Raw genomic sequence first — 18,536 nt, 5'->3', positions numbered from 1 at the left:
GATGTTACACCAGAGACACTAGCTCTCCTGCACAAATCGAGATCACAGGGAACAACCACATGTGATTTCTTGCATCACAGTCCTGCTCCAGGGAGAACTGATCGTCAAACTTGCATATGACCAAGAGCACTACAATGGGAAATGCAAAGAAATGCAATGCAGTTACAGTGGTGTTTCTTACCTCAGTCTGACCCATGCCTAAGAAGAAAGAAGACGCCAGTGCAGGTGGAAAAGGAGGTGAATGCTTATACAGGCCATAGTGCTCAGTACAGATCAGCTCAAAGAAGCTGATGAGGTAGCATTAGTACACACCATAGTGTCGGCTGGAGTAATGATGGAGAGCCACGCCATGTACCTGCTGAGCTGTAGGGCAGTCCCCCTACGGCCCAAGATCATGCATTTCAGCGTGGGGCAGGCCAAGAGATTGTACAAGGTCTCTGATGAGGCTTATGATCTCTCTACTCAACTCAACTCTACTCTAACTCAACCCGACACCATCCCAATATCTGCCAAATCGAAATTCCTATTCCTACTGTTCAAGTCCTGGCATTTAAAGTCTTTTTACTTTATGAAAATACACATAAAAAGGGAAACCACTGGAAAAGTTTCCATAAGAATATGTGCCATTTTATTAGTTTAGACACTTTACAGAATCAGAGTCCTTAAGCAATAAAAGGATCTGATCAAGGAAATAAAAATTTAACATCCACCATGAATTCTCCTCCTTTAACTATGCTAGTGAGGCTTTCATATTTATAGCAGGAGATTATCATGTTCATGGGATAATAAATTACACCAGATCTAATTACTTCATCACCAGCAATAGTTTTTCATAGACACTGACAGGCCTTAAATTGGGATGCGTCCTTTAATTCTGTTCTTAACCTTCAGATGAATCTGTCAGCCAGAAGTGCAAAGGGGAAACAGCAGTGGGCTTGGTGGCAAACCCAGAGCAGTGTCAAGTTTTTTTCTGTAGACTGTCATGCCATGAAAACAACATATTGCAAAAGTCCTGGTCCCACTTAAATCTGTGGCAAAATCCTCTTGAATTAAGCGGCGCCAGGATTTTATCTTCTGTACTGGTCCACTGGCCTGAGTAAATCCGAATTGCCATGTGTAAGGTCAATCATTTGTGTAGGTTTGACAGATCAAAGTCCAACTGTTGTTGCTGTCTATTAACCACAGAGGTAGAATGGGGGACATAGTTGTAGATAAGGACTCCACCTCACCTGTTTTGCTCCTCAGGGGAGGTTTCTGTGCACCTGTGTTCCTCCCTGGATCCATCTGCAGTTTTTCAAGCTGCTGTTCCAAAATGACACATCGCCGCCTCTCTTCCTGAAGCCTTTTCTCAGCTTTCAAGACTTTATTGCTGCCTTCCTCCACCCTCATAGGCAAAAAAAAAAAAAAAAAAGGTAGTTCAGCTTACTTATGTCATGACTATTAAGGATCAATGAGTCTCGATATTGAATCCTTCTTCATGCTGCATAGATCGCAATAGATCCCAACAGAGGGAAAAGGAGAATTTTCCGTGCATTCAAAGGCAGAAATCCCACTGCAATTGTTCCAGATGACATCCTCTAAATTTGCAAAACAGAATAAAATAATGAATACAGTTGCAAATAATGGGTTCATTAATGGAGGTTGCCTAGATCCCTTAACACTGGCTGCTTGTGTGAATTTACCACTCAGATGAGCAGGCAAGCTGCAGATTGCTGAGAAGAGATCTTTTATTAGAGGAATAATAAACTGCATTTTTTAAACACTCTGGAAAAACTTTGGAGGGAAAATAGTTTATAAAAACGCTGTCTAGCATTTAGCTGTTTTGCGTCAGTTATCTGAAAGTAAGAAAAGAAACTTGATGTTGCTTTTAATAAACTTGGCCATTAGACACTACTGCGGAAGAAAGTGAGTGGAAAAGAAACGGATGGTTCACTCTGCAGTACAGTATGGAAGAGGAAATTCCCTCTCTATTTACTCTGCACAATATTAGAAAATTAACAGCAAAAATTTTATGTGTACCCACAGATGCAGCCAGCAGTGCATCTCATGTGGGGCAGTGCCTGATACCAAATGATTTAAAGTGAGAGAGAAACCTGAAATAACTCACTGCATTGTATAAGGCAGAGTAAAAGAATTTCCTTCTTGACCCCACAACTGACAGCTATTACTTTCTGAATCAAGAGACCTGATTACTTATTTCCCTCCTAGCTGGCATAACTAAAGAAATATTACAACTATAATAAAATTAAATCACTGTCTTAAAAAATCTAGCTACAGGCAAGGCTCTGACCTCCTGTGGTAGTGAATTCCTAGGCTGGTGACATGCTATGAGAAACATTTCGCTCAGTGGTTCTGAATTCGCTAAACTTGCATTTGACCAGGTTCCTCTGTTAAAATGAATAACTCAAACTAAAATGTTCCTCTAGCTCTCCCCCTTCCTCCAGCAGGGCCAATCCTACAATTAGTTTACAACAGAATCTTCTGACAGTATATACTGCTCTGCAGAAAGTGACTGTGAAACACAGCCCTAAATTCTGGCAGCTGCTGTCGAGAAATCCCACTCCTGTAACCATTCCCAGTGGTCTTCTCTTGACTTAAGCATTATATGTGTTACTTGAGCTTTGCTGACCCACACTCCAACAGGGGAAGGGAAGAGGAGGAATACCTGATTTTTTTTAACACATATTCATGTTGAAATATGACTGGATGCTCTATTATCCTGGGGTCTTCCAGGAGTTATTGCACACAATCCACAAAATTTACTTTACCTGCAGGAACTCTTGATAACTCATGGTAACTGCGGAGCTGCTGAATCATCAGTCTACGGTACATTTTACAAGCAGCTGTGCATTTCGTTGACTCCGTGTTCTTCATTATCCCATATTTCTGATGGCCCTATTTCAGCTACCACTCGCACCTCCATCTTTATCTAATTGCATAGCTCTATTAAAGTCACTGGGCTTACAAACAGGAATAAGATTCTCCCAGTGTATTTTCCCAGGATTTAGCCCTTAAAAGCACCTCTACCACAGTTAAAAAATTATTTTTCTCACTGCAATTAATTGTATGGGACAAAAGTTAGTCAAGTGAGAAATTATAACTATTGTAAAATAAAGCAAGCAAGCAAGCAAATAGTGCCTATTGTATTCAAAAGCACACAGACACAAGTATATCTTCCTAAAACTGCAATACAGATTTGGGAATCAAATAATAAACATTCCTTAACAGGGAATAAAAGCAGTAGCTAAAAGGTGTCCAAAGATAAAAGACTTTGCTTTTCCTGCCCTCCTAAAACATAGTTAGCTTTTAACATCATCTTAAATAGAATTGAATAACAGAAGAAAAAAAACCCACTGCTATGCTCCAGTTAAACCAGAAGAAATTAATTTAGAAGAGGATATAGCAAAACTTAAAAGAATGTGAAAAGCTTTTGGAACAGAAGTCTGATTATAACTATAATTATAGTATTTGCTACTGCTGAATAATATTGCTGCCTAAATAACACCGCACATATATAAATATACGAATTCTAGTTTTATCTAGGTGCAGCAAGCGTGAAGATGACACCATTTTTTCTGCCCTTTGTTCTAAAAGAAGAATAAAAAAAATGAATCATCAACTAGTCAGGGAAATTGAGCAGAAAAAAATTAAAAGCCCCTATTTAAGGAAAGGTTCACATTGGCAGCGTGTGATGGACTGTACTGCATGCTATAGACTCTCACATGTCTCAAGCACTCCTGAATCGCAGCATCCCACAAAGGACACTGGCAGAGCGAGCCACTACCTTTTCTGCAGCACAGTGACCAGTTCCAGGAGCCTGTCTTTTTCTACTTCAGCAGCCTGGCAGAGCGCCTTGTGCTCTGTGATCTGCGTCTGCAGCACTTTTAAATCCGGGCTGTCAGTGCCAGTAAGCCTAAAAACAGCAGAAGCATAGAGAGTCCGTTTCCCATTTCACAAATGAAAGAAATGAAACAAAGACAAGATTTGAAAAACATATCAAAATACATTTGTCTGAGGACTAAGCCAGAATGCAGAGCCAGGCTCACTACCTCCCCCCAGCATCAGTCTCCATACTGCACTAAATGGAATACAAGTATTTGGAAATAAAGCCACCGTGAGTTTAATTAGAAAGGTCTTTTCCTTTGCAAGGATGCTTTCCCTTCCCATCACCCCTGAAAACAAACTTCCACCTCTGATCAATTCGCTATCACCAACTCTCCTCCCATTGCTACTGCCAAAGTAAAAGTCGTCTATATGTGGGTTCTCTGAAGTGCTACACTAAGCTATTAAACGGCATGGTATTGATTTTCTTGCACTGAAAGGCTTCAGGCAGCATTAGTATAATGGCCGCTTTTGTGCCTAATATGTGATGAAAGGAAGGGGCAGTTTTCCCATGGACCCCATTATTATTTACTTCATTACTTATCTAACCTCTCTGCATAGCAGTATTCAGGAATATCTGCTTTAGAGCAAAAAGCAGGAGAAATCTTGACAGTTCGGGGTGAAAAGGGAAAAATGGGATTTATGGGGCATAAAACTAGCAATCATTAAAAAAATTAAGATAGCAAGATGTTAGAGCCTGTGTCAGAGCTCTTCGGCAGCATCAGGTAGAACGGATGGTGAAAGCAGCTGTTCATTACAGAAACAAGGCAGACAAGGATAAGGCTTGCCAGCAGCTTGCGGAGCAGTGCAGGAAACCTCCCTTGTTTATGATGACGTTTCTACACATACCTTCCAGGTGTGATGGTATTCCTGAGAAGGGAAGGCTTAGTAGCTGCCGACTCTACAAGCGTATGGCCCATCTTGGACACTGTGCTGAGAGGAAGAAAGCTTTGTTAAGCACTGAGCTCTGCAGAGGGCAGTCCTCCAAGAACTCCAGTCACTTTTCAACGTCTGTTTTCATGCTGCCTTGTAGGGAAAAGACTCCCCAAGCCTCCTAAGTGGGCATCACACAGGCCCTGCATACACAACAGCTCAGCTTGCTCCCCAGTTCCCAAACATGCTGCAAAAACACCTTGTGTCTCCAACGTATGAAAACTACAACTCATTGTTTGATCTCTGTGCTTGTGGGGATACTTTGCTGGCAATCCAGACCGGCACTGTGGGGCTCTGTGTCAGAGAGTAGCCACACAGCAACTCAGGAGCAGGAATAGCTCTCGACCCTGCCTGGCTCACACCGACCATGCAGCCACTGCTGCTGCGTTTCCTCACAGGCACTGCCTTGGACCCTCGCACACAGCACTCTCATCTTACACCTTCACCCAAGGGTGAGAGACAAGCACACGTTACTGTGTCTGGCTGATGGGGTTTGCACATTGCATGCTTTCATAACCAAATGAACCCCTGTTCTACAAGATGTACAACTTTTATTTCCAAATGCTTTTTAAAAATATACTTTATACAGTTTTCTGAACCCTTATGCTTTGCGGAGAGCCTCAGGAAGATCTGTCAGGCTTACTGTTGCAAGAGGAGGAGTTACCAGTTAACACCAGAGTATCGCTTCCAGTCTGGGTGAGTTTTATGCATAATGATATGTGTGCTAGGGACGTAAAATTCTAGTGTGTGTTTGTTTTCCGAATTTGAACGCAGCTGCCTTAAGGCAACTCCCTGTAGACTTAGCCCATGTTTCCTTGTCTTCAGGGTGCAGCTAACAGAGGATAAAGCCTTAATATTGTGGAACAGGCAGAGCTGCCTTCTAGGCTGGGAGTGGTTAATCCTAAAATCCAGTTAAGGTTGATAATAACAGAAGCGGCCCAGTCCAAAAATGCAGATTTTTACTTCGACATCTCCAAGGGGCTTTAGTTCCTATTTATAGCATTTTTCATTTCATCTTTCCTGATAGGAAAAGACGATTCACTAAAGTAAAATGGAATAGAGAGTTCATCAGCATATTAAAGTTAATGGAACGAGTGAGCCCTGCTGACCAAGTTATTAACAGCTTCTGCCATTTTCAGACTCATTCATTGCCCACCTGACATGCCAGCTATTTTCATGACAGAGCTATGTTAGCCACATATACAAGCAATAATTTATGCACTACACTTAGTGGCTTCTACAAAGCCATTACCCAACCTCATTTTCCTGCTTGCCTTCCCGCTTACCATCAGCAGACATAAGTAAAAAAGTGGATAAACACAGATTTGCTCCAGGAGAGCACAACTTCTGCAGAGTTAGAAGTGGGAGAACGAAGTCGGTCATAAGGATGTAACAACAGAGATGTAGAAACTTTCAAATTAAGGCTATTTTAACTCTACCTTGAAAACACTGAGAACTTTTCTCAGATTTTGTACTTAAGAGTCAGGAATACAGTTGACAATTTTATAGCCAAATTCAGTGTCTAAAGTAATGTGGTAGGTGAGTTAAAATTACACAGAAGGAATCAGTTGCAACTTTATTTTGATGAAAATTTTCCTCCTTCCTCAGAAGACCAGTCTCAAATCCTCATTGTCAATTACACTATGAACTCTTTAGCAACAAAACCAGCATTTTAACAGGAAAGGATATAATTTCCTCTGGTGCTGTGGTCTCTTTACACAGCCAGAGCAACCAGAGTCACAGCCATGTAAACAAAAATTAGATTTACTGCTGTATTAAGATTAGTGTAACTTATACGGTCCTCAGTGAGGCTTTAAAAAGGGTGTTTGTTAAGAACAAACAATGTGGCACGTTTTCAATGTTTTTGAGAGTAAACCCTACTCAAAGTGTATTTATTGATTTAAATAATGCACTGGTGATTTAGTGCTTACCTAAAATGGCATTTTGTATTAATTCGTCACCCTGCTTTCAGAAGTCTGCTCATTAGAAGCCCTGTTTCTCATAAGAAAGAATCACAGGCACTTAAGCTAACCACATAAACATTATCTGAGTGGAAGAAAAAGAATTAGCTGCACTACCATCATGCCAAATGTAGTAATGTCTGCAAGTCTGTATATCTTTATCTGTTCCAGGACGAAAGTCCAAGAGATAATGTGATTAGAGATTCCCATATACTGTAAACAAGCTGCCACAGCTGTTGGCGCACAGCATTTGTGGTTTGATACAATTAGCTGGGAAAACCGTGCTTCTGAATAACTCACAACAATTTTAAACATGGATATTGGGGTCTTCTTACCGAGCAGATCCAATCCCTCCAACCTGATTGCTGCCTGATGCCAGAGGCTTAAACAGAGAAAAACCAGGATCTTCTGAGAGTTCAGAAGGTGGTGTATCAGCTCCTGAACTGTCTCCTTGATGGGCAGATTTATTCTGTTAATGTTGGAGCAGGTTATAAAACCAATTACACATTTCAAAGGAAAACAGCTGCATCAATGCTTTATCACCAGCTTATGATTTTTGCTACAAGCATGCCAGAACTTTTCATTTACAGGACCTCCTCAGAAACTTTTCTTTAGCTTCTATCCATTGGAGGATGAAAACAAAGCAAAAATCAATAAAAAGTGCAGTTTCAGATGAAATCACAGGGTGCAGACAGTGTCGCTGGAGAGCCCACAGTACAGCAGCACCATTATCACCACCAGCACAGTTGGTTTGTGTCCCTAACCTAAGTTTTATCTTGGGTTCAGTGCTCTAGCCCCAATTACTGAAGTATCTGACAGATTCACAATCTCAGCATAACCCTGTAGGGTTTTATGTCAATGGGAATTGGATGCCTAAATGCCCTTTAACAAAATCTGACTGCAAATGTCAGACCACACAAGAAACCTTTGGCAAGTTAGTGGCTGCCTCTCAACTCCCATGCCTGTGCGCTGGCAGTAGTACCATCTTGCCTCTGTCAGTTGGCAACACGAGACCATGAAAGTTGAAAACATTTTTAACATAGTAGCCATAAGGGGCCAGCCTTCCAAATTCTTTCATCTGTACAATGATATTTCCATATGCCTGAGGCCCATCAGACCTGTATCAATAGCTTGGAGATCTATGGAAGGTTTTGAAGCAGCTTGCAGTGGGAAATGAGAGTAACTTACTAAGGGTCCCATCACCCCCTAAAGGGATGTGGCTGATGTTGGCTTCACCTATGTTTCCTTGCATGCTTCTGTCATCAGCCAAGGATGCCGAATACTGAGAAGTCCCCACTGCAGTGCAACCTTTGCTGTCTGTTATGTGACAGTCCTGACACAGAGGCACGTGCGGATGTGATTGATATTTCTGTTTTCTGCTGCTTAAACAGCTTGAAGTTATGTACAAACAGGAAAGAAGCTTAAGAGTTACAAGAGAGAATTCCTGCTTTATCATTGCATCGGGAGAGACTGTCAGTAGGACCGGTATTAAGTGTCACAAGCTAGCAACCATCTCAGATAACAAGGGAGAAGAAAGTGGAAGAGCAGATCTAAAACAATTACAAAGTGTGCTCCTCTAGTTAATTTCTTCTGACTGCCTACCTGAAGTGTGAGTTGCCTAATCTCCTCTTCCAGCTCTTGAACCTTTGCTTCTCGTTCAGCCACCATCTGTCTGAGCTTCTCTATAAGGCAGTTTTGTTGCTGAACCTCACTGTTCAAGTGCTGCCCTAGCATCTGCTGGGACTCCTTGTTCTTCTCATCCTGCTGGCTCAAGTGCTTTAAGATCTCCTGCATTTGCTTCTGCTGGATCTGATAAAATAGAAACAATGAGTGAGATCTCCACTTTTGTACACAATGATTATTAAGACCCCCTGGATGTTTTCACCTTCCAAGACAAATACCCATTTAGGAATGCTAGGGCAAACCACTGCCCTGCCAAACCCATTCCCTGGTGTAAGCACACTGATGTCACTAGTGCTACTCCAAGAATTTGATCCAATGTTTAAAGCATGAGATCAACTTGCCTTGTTCTCAGCATTTTGCACTGAAAGGACTGCACAGTACATCTACTTGCAATGCCCAGACACATGCAGCTGGGCAAAGAGTCTGTCCCCACTGGTCCCTGCTTGTCATATCAAGATTTTAGTGACTTGGACAGTGCAAGTAGAAAAGACCTGAGCAACTGAGAGATTCAGTTTGCTGGCATCTTTGCTACTCAGTGTAGCAGAAAGGAGATCAAGAGAGTCTGGCCTTTGACAAAGGTGACTTTTTAATAAATTAGATAAAAGTAAAGATGTCAATGTGCTTTCTGTGAAGTTAGAACACGATCAGATTGTGTGACAGTGGTATTAAAAGATGAGGGTAGCATGAGATGACAGCTATGAGGCCGGCTGTTTTACCAGTGGGGTCTGGAGTTTTTCTCATGCTGACAAATCTAATTCCTGTCAGATAGTTTATTCTGCAGGCCAACAAACTACAAGCAAGGTGCTTCTTTGATGTAAGGGATAAAAGCAGGTTAACCATTCCTTCTCAAGTAAACTCGCATCTTTCTGTAGTAATTTCAGTGAGAATGCTCAGACTTGGCAAAAGTAACAACTGTTATTTGGCTCCTCTGTAATCTGCTTAATCTGCTGGTCAGTACCCATATTCCCCGTGGCTGCCAAGAAAGGTGAATACCAGCTTAGTCATAAGTATATCTTAGCTAAAACCTATGAACAGAAGCAAGGAAATGGAAGTGATTTGAAACCTGTGAGGAGCTGGATCAGGAAACGCAGAACTAAGTCTTCTAAAGAAGTAGTATATTTTCTAATTTTTTTTAATGATTATTATTGTAATCGGGGAAGACCATTTAGAACCATGGCAGAACAAACGGATCCTGCAATCCCATGACAGCAGTCATTTATTTCAGTGTAACTGCATCTGGAGTCTCTGATAATACTCTTTGTCTTGAAGGGGCCAAATCTTCTCAGCTCCAGCTACTGCAAATGAATGCGCACACGGCTTAGTGCCCATGGTTCAGCTTGTGTGTTTTGGGCTGTGTAAACCAACAAATGAAAGTGCAAGCATTCTAAGGAAAGTGCAGGCATTCTAAGGAAAAAAAAATCTACAAATGAAGCTGAAAGCTGAACAGAGAATACAGTCCAGCTTCACAGGTCAGGAATGAAGCCCTTCTACCTACTAGACAATCCTATTTCAGTTTAAAGCCACTTAACTGCAGCTGGGTCACGCCTGGTGCTGTCTTGCAGCCTTTTACATGAGATCTGATCCAAAATGCAGAAGGGCTTTAGCTGACTAGGAAACCTCTGGCTGTCAGTTTGATTCATCAGGCTCTTTTGTACCCTAAGGTTGTCTGCATCATCATGTCATTAAATGACATCATGTTTCATCACTTATAGAAAGAAGGCTGATCTGCAAGGGCTGGGACCAACAGTAATAGTCAGACTGTACCAGCAAGGTGTCTATGAGCTCATCGTCGTGTTTTCCTTTCTCCAGCAAGGTTATGATCTGTCCCTTCAGGGTTTTCACTTCACAGCACAATATCTTGTTCCTAGCTTTTGATGCGTCAAGTTTTTTTTTCACTTCCTCGTGACTTTTTTGGAGAGCATCGTGTTCCCCAGTGAGTTTCTGTAGTGACAAAAACACATCATAGGAAATGACAGTTAAAGCCTATCACCAAGCCCCAGGTGCTTTAGTGAGCTAAAGGAATCACACATTGCCTGGCAGAATCTAAAAAATGTGACTGGCATACCATGTCAGTAGAAATTACAAATGCTATTACTTGCTGCCTGCTTGCCAGCATCAAAAAATGGTCTGCTCAGAAATACAAGTGGACTAGATTAGTGCAGTGTGTGCCAGAAGTAAATGATAATTTTGTGTTAAAACCTGATCCGGTATGCTCCTGCTTCTTCATTCACCTCACCATTCTCCATCAAGAAACCCTCTTCCTTCCAGGTACAGGGTGGTGATGCCACACTTGTCGCTGCACTCTCCAGACTGTCAAGCTGAAACAAGGTCTTCTACCATCTCATACCAGCATACCCTTCATACAGTCTCTCTGCTGCCTTCTCATCTCGCCTCATCCAGAGCATGTGTTCTCTCTCCTCCTGATTCTTCCTCGGCTGCTATCTTTCTGTTGGCTGCCCGACATCTTAACCAGCCACAGCTGCACCTTATCTACATCGACCAACCCGCCACCCCTGAAGCCAACCCACAGTTGTATATTATCAGTGCTAATTAACCCAGCTTCATTCCACTACACACACTATCTAGTAGAAGTTGTCCTTGGCATATGCTGCTCCCTGAGCCGTGCCTTCACCTAGATGAAACTGGCCAGAGAGCACGCTAGCAGTTAAGTACTAATGGACAAGTACAGGGCAAGTTATTGTGAATAGAGCCCAAAACACAGAGGCAGAAGTAGAATCACACAGATTACAGTTATTGAGGAAAGCCTTCCCTGTGCTGTGTGCCTGTAGCTATAAATCTCCTCTTTCATTCTCATGGCCCAGAGTAAAAGGTGTGTATCACCTCATTGCTCATTCTGTTGCATGGTTAAATTGTGGTGAGAAAAGCAGCAGCTAATCAAGCTCTGGGATGGTGCCAGGTGGCCTCCACAGAAGTGAATACAGCAGAGGCACAAAGGGAGATGTGCTTTGCTAACCTGAGTATGTGTAGCTGACCACAACTACCCACATTTCTTGTGGACACAGGTCTACATATTCTTCCCATCTCAGGGTTTACAGCATATGCCACTAGCTATAGCCTCTCTCCACTGCTAAGCACTGGATGTCTGTTTATTTTTGTAGCAACTACATGTGATAGATGAATGGTAAGACCCATTTTCAGAATGCCTCTTAGAGGGTGTCTGGTGTCATTCTCAGCTTCATTCTGTTCAAGTGTAGAAGGCCACAGCCATACAGATATATGAGGTGTGAGGGGGATGTTTATATTTAACATTGCATGAAGAATGCACATCTGGCCCAAGGGCGAGAGGGATGCTGCAGTTTGGAGAGCAGGGCTTCTTCCTATATATGCCTTCAGTATAAAGCCAATACCAGCTGCATTGCAACCCAGAGCCTCTCTCCCTCTTTCCATCACCTATCAGCTGGCCACATTGCAGGCCAAATGGATGCATCTGACACAGCATTCATGAAGCAGAGGGGAAGCCCAAATCTTGTACCATAGAGGGATGCCTTGCCATACAAGAGTGCAATACAGACAACAAGCATGGAAACCTTTTGCTCAGTCTGTAAAGTGCAGCAGAACTTCCTCCAGCAGATCAGGTGGGTTTCTGAAATGGTCTCTGGGTAGGCTGTAACATATACCCTGAAGATAAGGCAAGTTATTACACACTATGTACCCAAACAGGACTCTGTCAGCTCACAGGTTTTTACCTCCAAAGTTTCTTTCTTTTCTTTTTCCAAGTTGCGAATCTTCAGCAAGTTCTTCTCTTGGGCTGACAACTTCCTTGGATCACTAAGTGCCAGCAATTCCTCATCAATCTCACTCAGTGATGTTCTGCTCTTGTTTTGACCCAACTGATTCTCCAGCTCTCGAACCTAGGGGACAATAATGACAGCTTACCCAGAGCCTTTACCAGAAGTACAGGGGTTCAGCATCAAAGAGGACATTACCAAAGGGAGTAGCAACGCATTACGTCTTGACATTTTTGTGGTTAACTAACACAGAGCAGTATCTGTTCATTCAAATTTAAATTTGTTAGCTGTTAACAAACATGCAGATGTCTAGGGCATCTGTGCAGGGAGGAGGTATGACACCAGACCTACAGGAGATTCAGGACACATGAAAGATCTGTGCCTTATTACAGCCACATGTGCAGGCCAGACAGATACTCCAAAGCATCTTCAATGCCACTAAACACATGTGTGGGCAACAGAATATCTTAGATCTCTTCGGAAAGGGCAGACACCCGCATACATTTAAGCATCTTGGTCTTTAGCAGAATCACTGTCCAGGATGTCTGCAATCAAAGGTACAGTCTAGCTAGGTACCTAGCACTATTTTAGGTGCCCTGGGATACTGGAGACATGTATGATGCAGGATCTACAAGACATCCATGCTCCCCTGGAGAGACGACCAGAGGTCAGAGGGACACCCTACAGCATCTTGGCTGGCATTAGACACCTATGTGTAGTCAAGTGAACTCAGTCCCTGCATCTCAGCTATTCACTACAGACTTCTTTTAAAGTCAGTAGAAGGAAATGGGCACTGCTCCAGCAGAGTTCCTCTGCCCTGCTCTGGATGTGTCTTCTAGGATAAGATGCACCTACCTCACTTTTGATCCAGTGACTGTATTTACAAGATTCCCACTGACTACAGAAGGGCCCTGGGGAGACTGGCTCAGAAAGAAATTTCTACATTATAGCAGAGTACAGTATGTGCAGTCTTCAGATGAATCCCAGCTAGGGGGTCTAATGGAAGGAAAGTGTAATTTGCTCAAGGGAAAGTAGAGGTTAACAATTTCAGTCAATCAGAGTGGGGCAAAGAAAAAGTCAATCAGAGTGGGGCAAAGAAAAAGTCAATCAGAGTGGGGCAAAGAAAAGAAAAAGGAAAAAAAAAAAAAAAAAAAAAAAGAGGTAATTAAACAGCAGAAAACCAGGAAAAATATGTAACAAATTGCTGGAAAGAAGTTTTAAGATGCAGACAAAACTGCCTCCCTGTCTTGAGCTGACATTTCAGCTAGACTGTGCCTTTCAGAAGATTCAAGAGTTAAAGACTTTACTGAGGTTCCTGAGGGAACAACTTGAAAATCTTATCTGGCCTCAATTCTTCCCATCTGACTTTGGGCACTGAACAAAGGTGTCTAAGTCAGAGCACAGACACTGACAGGGCTCCTTCTGTACTCAGTGGAGAGAGGCACGTTCAAAACATCCTGGGATTCTAACTAGGCTGCCATAGCTCTCCAAGGTCACTGAACTCTCTCCTTCGACACAGACGCAGAAGATTCCCAGCTTAAATACTGAAGCTTGCGTATTTGCACTAGACTAATTAACATAGTTTGCAGGAACTCTGAAAGACCCTGCACATATCAACATATATTTAAAATTTAACTCCCCACCACCACACACACAGTCCACCCACCTCAAAAAACTACTACAGAATTACTAGAAAGTGTTTTATTCTAACAGTTACTTTCTTATAGAAAAGACTGGACATGTAGTTGCAGTAAACACTGTACCGGGACACACCTTATAAGCAAGTATAGATGTTAGCAATTACTTAATGAAGACTAACAAAATCTTTACCTTAAACTGAGGTAATATCTATACTTAGAAAGAACATCCCAGCACCCAGCTTACATGGCACCATGCAGGGTCTTAACTCACCTTGCTTTGGAGAACAAGAATTTGCTGGGCTCGTCCACGCCAGCTGCCAGAATTGGTCAAGAGATTTTGAATATTCACATCTTCCCCAACTTCATTTGCTAAAAGCTATGAAAAAGGGATTAACATCAGAAATAAGGCCAGGCTTAAACACATGTGCTGGGGAAAGCAGAGGGAAAGCTGCTCTCTCTAGCAGTAAACACAAAACACTGTTATCTGCACATAGCGGCCTGCATCTGATATTCAGTATCTCATGTGTTGTAAGCTCTTTCAGATCATTATTACAATATAGATTGTTGGTGGGTAGGAGGAGTTTGGCTAACATGAATCGTTTTACTTGTTGAGGTAGGCAATTCAGTGATAGATTTGAATATTATTCTTTGCTTTTTTAAAAATAGGAATCCATGTTTTCCTGCTTGCCATAAGGAGTGTCAAATTGTACTATTTAGCTGTATAGCCAAGTGTCAAACTGTGCTACTTTTGCAAAAAAAGAGGATTTCAAATTCATCACCAAGGTTTACTAAGCATTACTAACAGTTTTCAACATATGTAATTATTTTTGATACAATGAAAACTTAACCAGATCTTAAACAGGAACAGAGCAGAGATATTGTCTTAATACACACCCTTGCAATCAGAGATTGAGCCAATCTGTCTTGCACAATTCTGACACAGCCATATTAACGAGAGCTAAAGTTAGTATGAAGAGCATTTAAATTATTTATAAAAAGGTCAGCAGAGTTCTATTTTTAGGACCATATTCTCTACTCTGATCTGCATTGCAGCTCTCCTATGCAAAGTAATGAAACAGAGCACATAGTAATGCTTCAAAATCCATGATGAATCAAAGAGGAAAAGGTTACTCTGGATGTCACTCCAACAAACTGTTTAAATGTGCTTTAGTTCAAGCACAGTCTTTAATCCCATTGACTTCCATGGGACTGAAGCCTACATTAAAAGTAAATACATAATTAAATGTTTTGGAAAGGAAGAATGGGCCTGAATGTATGCTTCAAGTCAATCACAAACCTATTTTGCTGAACCAGGACTTCCAAACCTTAAAGAATCTGTACCCATCATAGCTATAGAAATAACAGACACAGTCATTCAGCTATGGTGGTAGAGCATAAATCCGTGTGTCCATGTGCATATCCTTCCAACGCAACCACTGCATGCACACCTTTTCTTACCTCCTTAACGTTCACTGGATATATAATACTTTATTGGAGGCTAATCAAAGCTCAAAAGAAAAGAAGCCTCCTGATTTCACAAGCATATACCTCTTGCACAGGATCCCAGCCACACACTGCATCCTGCAACAGTACCTTTTGGATCATTCTCAGTTCCTGTTTTGTAGATTGGAGTTGGTTACGATACTCTATCACTTTAAAGTTGGCTGTGGTTAATTTTTCTTGCAACGCTTTCATCTCTGGACTTTCAGCCTTCGAAGAGAAGAATGTACTTGTTAAGAACAGAATCCTCAGCAAAAACCCGAAGCGATTCAGATCCACAGATTCATCAGGATCACTGAATCCCCTCCCAGACCCATGCCTTCCCTAACGTTGGGGGTATAGGGGAGATTATAAACAGAGCAGTTTGGTCACAAAACTAGTGACAGGGATACACCCTTGTCATAAGGAAACGGCTGTGCAACAGAAGAGAACTAAGTATCAGCTTCTGATTTCCTCTCTTCAATTACAATTCATACCAAGTTTCCTTCCGTCATCTTCAGAGTTGATTGCTTGATTCTTGCATCACCACCAAGAGAACGTATTTTTTCTACAGCTGTCTGTAGCTGGAAAAAATAGTTATTATAGAATGAATACAGTGAAAATTATACCTCCGTGCAATATTAATTAGCAAAAAAAGTTACACCATGGACAGTTATTTACTCTAGAAAAAAAGACTCTTTCATTGTCCCTTTTTTTTAAACAGAATCAGTAGGAAAGCATAAATTTTTTTCCTGAAATGCTTCCCAAAGAAGCATGTGTTATTTTACTGTGAAATACCTTCACTGAAAATGCCTCTGAGTTGCTGAGATGGGATAAGTTATCCAGACTTCTGGGGGATTTTGTCACCATAGGTTTATAAAATAAGTGTTTATATACATAAATGCAAATCCAGTACAGTACAGGATATTTCATAAAAAACACAGTTTTACTCAGCAGAAGAATGTAAAAGGAGAAACAACTACCTAACGCCCTATAGCTGCAATTTAGTAATAATGTTAAGGCTCTTCTTTAGCTGGTAGCTCTAAAGAAGCATTTCTCAACCCGTGAAGAACAGGTCTCCCTATTGCTTGCCACAGCAAAGGCAGGCAGACACAGAGCTGCTCCAAACCATGTCCTGTGCTAAGGTTGCAAAGACTTCTTACTGGACGGAAGCGCAATGAATTTGGAGCTGGAAAAGGCCAGGAAACGTTGCTTCAAAGGGCTGAGACTTCATTCTTTGAGGTGGGTGGAAAATCTTGATTATTTCTGAACAAAAGAAATCTCTAAGGAATAGCTTCTTCATTAAAGTGATATCTGGGGAAACACAGAGTGTAACTTGGAGCCAGCTTCAATGTCACCCTTTCCTTGGAAGCAAATCAATGGTTAGGCCACCCTTTCTCTTCAGCTCATACACTTTCAGTCAATGGACTGAGAATGAGAAATTTCAGCTGCGTTGGCAGCTTCTAGGTCTAATTCTAAGGAAGCTGTCTGTAAACATCCGTTTGCAGACTTTGTTTACATGTATCACCCTTTGCTAAGTGATTGCTCAATGGCCACACCTCCTTTTGTTTGTGGGAACATAGTCATGTTAAAACACTTCTGATTTACACATATTTCAGTTTTCATACAAGCAAAGAGCAAATATTTATGTAAAATAACAGTGTTTTCTACTGCTGAAAGTGCATACTGTGATGCATTTGTAAGGTACCAACACCACAATTAATTTTGCAGATATTAAGGCATCTATCTAGAAGTAGGCATAGGTATGTGACTAAACTCACAAATCAAGACGTTCCTTGTTTTCAGTGTGGGTATCTGTACAAAGAAAAAATACACTCAGGGAAGCCTAACTTTCAGCTCTCTCTACATTACATCAAATGGATGGACTGACTGCAGACTCTGTTTTGTTGCCCACCCACAGCTGTCCAGTCCCACCCGAGGCATCCGAAGGTGTTCAGCAGGCCTTCAGCTGCTGCACCAGGACTGCCAGTCCTGTCACATCTAACAGCCCTGCAGGGACATCTGAGATGTCAAGTGGCATCTCAGACTGAACTTTCACACTTATATGTTGGCAACTGAATGGCACTTTAGGTGTCTTGGTTCTTTCTACAATCTATGGAAAAAGATGAGTGTGTCTAGACAGTGATCCAGCTTAGCTTAAGAGTTACTAAAGAGATGTGAATCACTGCAGGTTCCTGTCTGTGACAGCTCTTCTCTTTCATCATTCAACATTTTTCATAGATACCTCCCACTGTCAAACGTTGCTTTAATTTTACCCGTCTTTTCCATCTTCCTATAGTCCTATCAACCAAGTACAATCCAGAAACTCAGCCAGTGACCATTAGTTTAGAGAAGAGCCTCCCCAAATGAAGTTGTGAGAAAATACAGATGACTGATCAGGGCATGGTTCCAGTCGGGTTCATGCTGTGGTTCACCTTTACCTCAGATGGGGCAGGTTGTTGGGTTTGGTTCTGATTTTGATGGTGCTGGTATCTAAAGAAAGATTAATATATATCTAAAGTGTCCATCTCTGCTTTGACCAAAAATTATTGCACCTTGAACATGTCTGTTTGCTTTGAGTTTGATTTCCTTTCCTGAAGCGTCTGCAGTCCTTTCTTTGGGGTCAATATCTGATGATATTTTAAGTTTCTGTTTGAATAATAGTCATTACGCTTCTGCAGTAGGGGGTTATAACCAAGCTGATTTTTCTTGAAATTATTCATGGCTTGCTCCCCTACTTGTGTGATTCTGTGAGTCCCCAGCTACCCCTGGTATTTCTTAGCCAGCCTGCCAACTGTTTGACAAGATCTCTCTGACCAGAACACTCTGGATTTATGCAGGAGGTCTCAAAAATTTAATCTACCATTTCTTGATCTTTCAGGTAACTGGGGTACAATTCAGATAGATGAATGATTCATGATAGTAACTGACTGTGAAAGATGGGAGTCAAAATGCATCTGTCAGCATGATAAACATTACTGATCTATTTAAATGATGTCTTCTAGGGAAGCAAAATGCAGGAAAAAAGCATTAAAAATTATTCAAATTTTACCAAACTTTAAGGAAGAGCAATAGTAGCCAATGAACAAAGTAAACATTGACATCAGGGCACCTAATTTGCATTTCAGCAGTCACTTGAGTAGAATTATTCCTGTGAAAGGTTAGCACATAAAAAAGTTATACTACACCAGAAAAATGAATTTGCCTGA

At 41.6% G+C, this 18,536-nt stretch overlaps 1 protein-coding gene across 1 annotated transcript in view; it reads right to left on the bottom strand.

The window, feature by feature from the left end:
- The window catches only part of CCDC13 (coiled-coil domain containing 13), a gene marked incomplete at its 3' end in the record, with an annotated part of 38,519 nt that overhangs the window by 3,628 nt on the left and 16,355 nt on the right, over positions 1-18,536 (bottom strand). Inside the window, exons 8-17 of the mRNA XM_080387690.1 lie at positions 15,825-15,911; positions 15,397-15,558; positions 14,120-14,224; positions 12,167-12,331; positions 10,224-10,400; positions 8,379-8,585; positions 7,112-7,245; positions 4,732-4,815; positions 3,785-3,913; positions 1,230-1,384 (exon numbers count right to left, since the gene is read on the bottom strand). Coding sequence (XP_080243816.1) covers positions 1,230-1,384; positions 3,785-3,913; positions 4,732-4,815; positions 7,112-7,245; positions 8,379-8,585; positions 10,224-10,400; positions 12,167-12,331; positions 14,120-14,224; positions 15,397-15,558; positions 15,825-15,911 — 1,405 coding nt within the window. The remainder of the gene's footprint in view (positions 1-1,229; positions 1,385-3,784; positions 3,914-4,731; positions 4,816-7,111; positions 7,246-8,378; positions 8,586-10,223; positions 10,401-12,166; positions 12,332-14,119; positions 14,225-15,396; positions 15,559-15,824; positions 15,912-18,536) is intronic.

Source organism: Falco punctatus, assembly GCF_963210335.1.
Source record: "Falco punctatus genome assembly, chromosome: 4".
In the NCBI taxonomy this organism is placed as follows: Eukaryota; Metazoa; Chordata; class Aves; order Falconiformes; family Falconidae; genus Falco; species Falco punctatus.
Note: the sequence above shows the minus strand (reverse complement) of the source record. Positions and strands in the feature narration are given on the sequence as shown.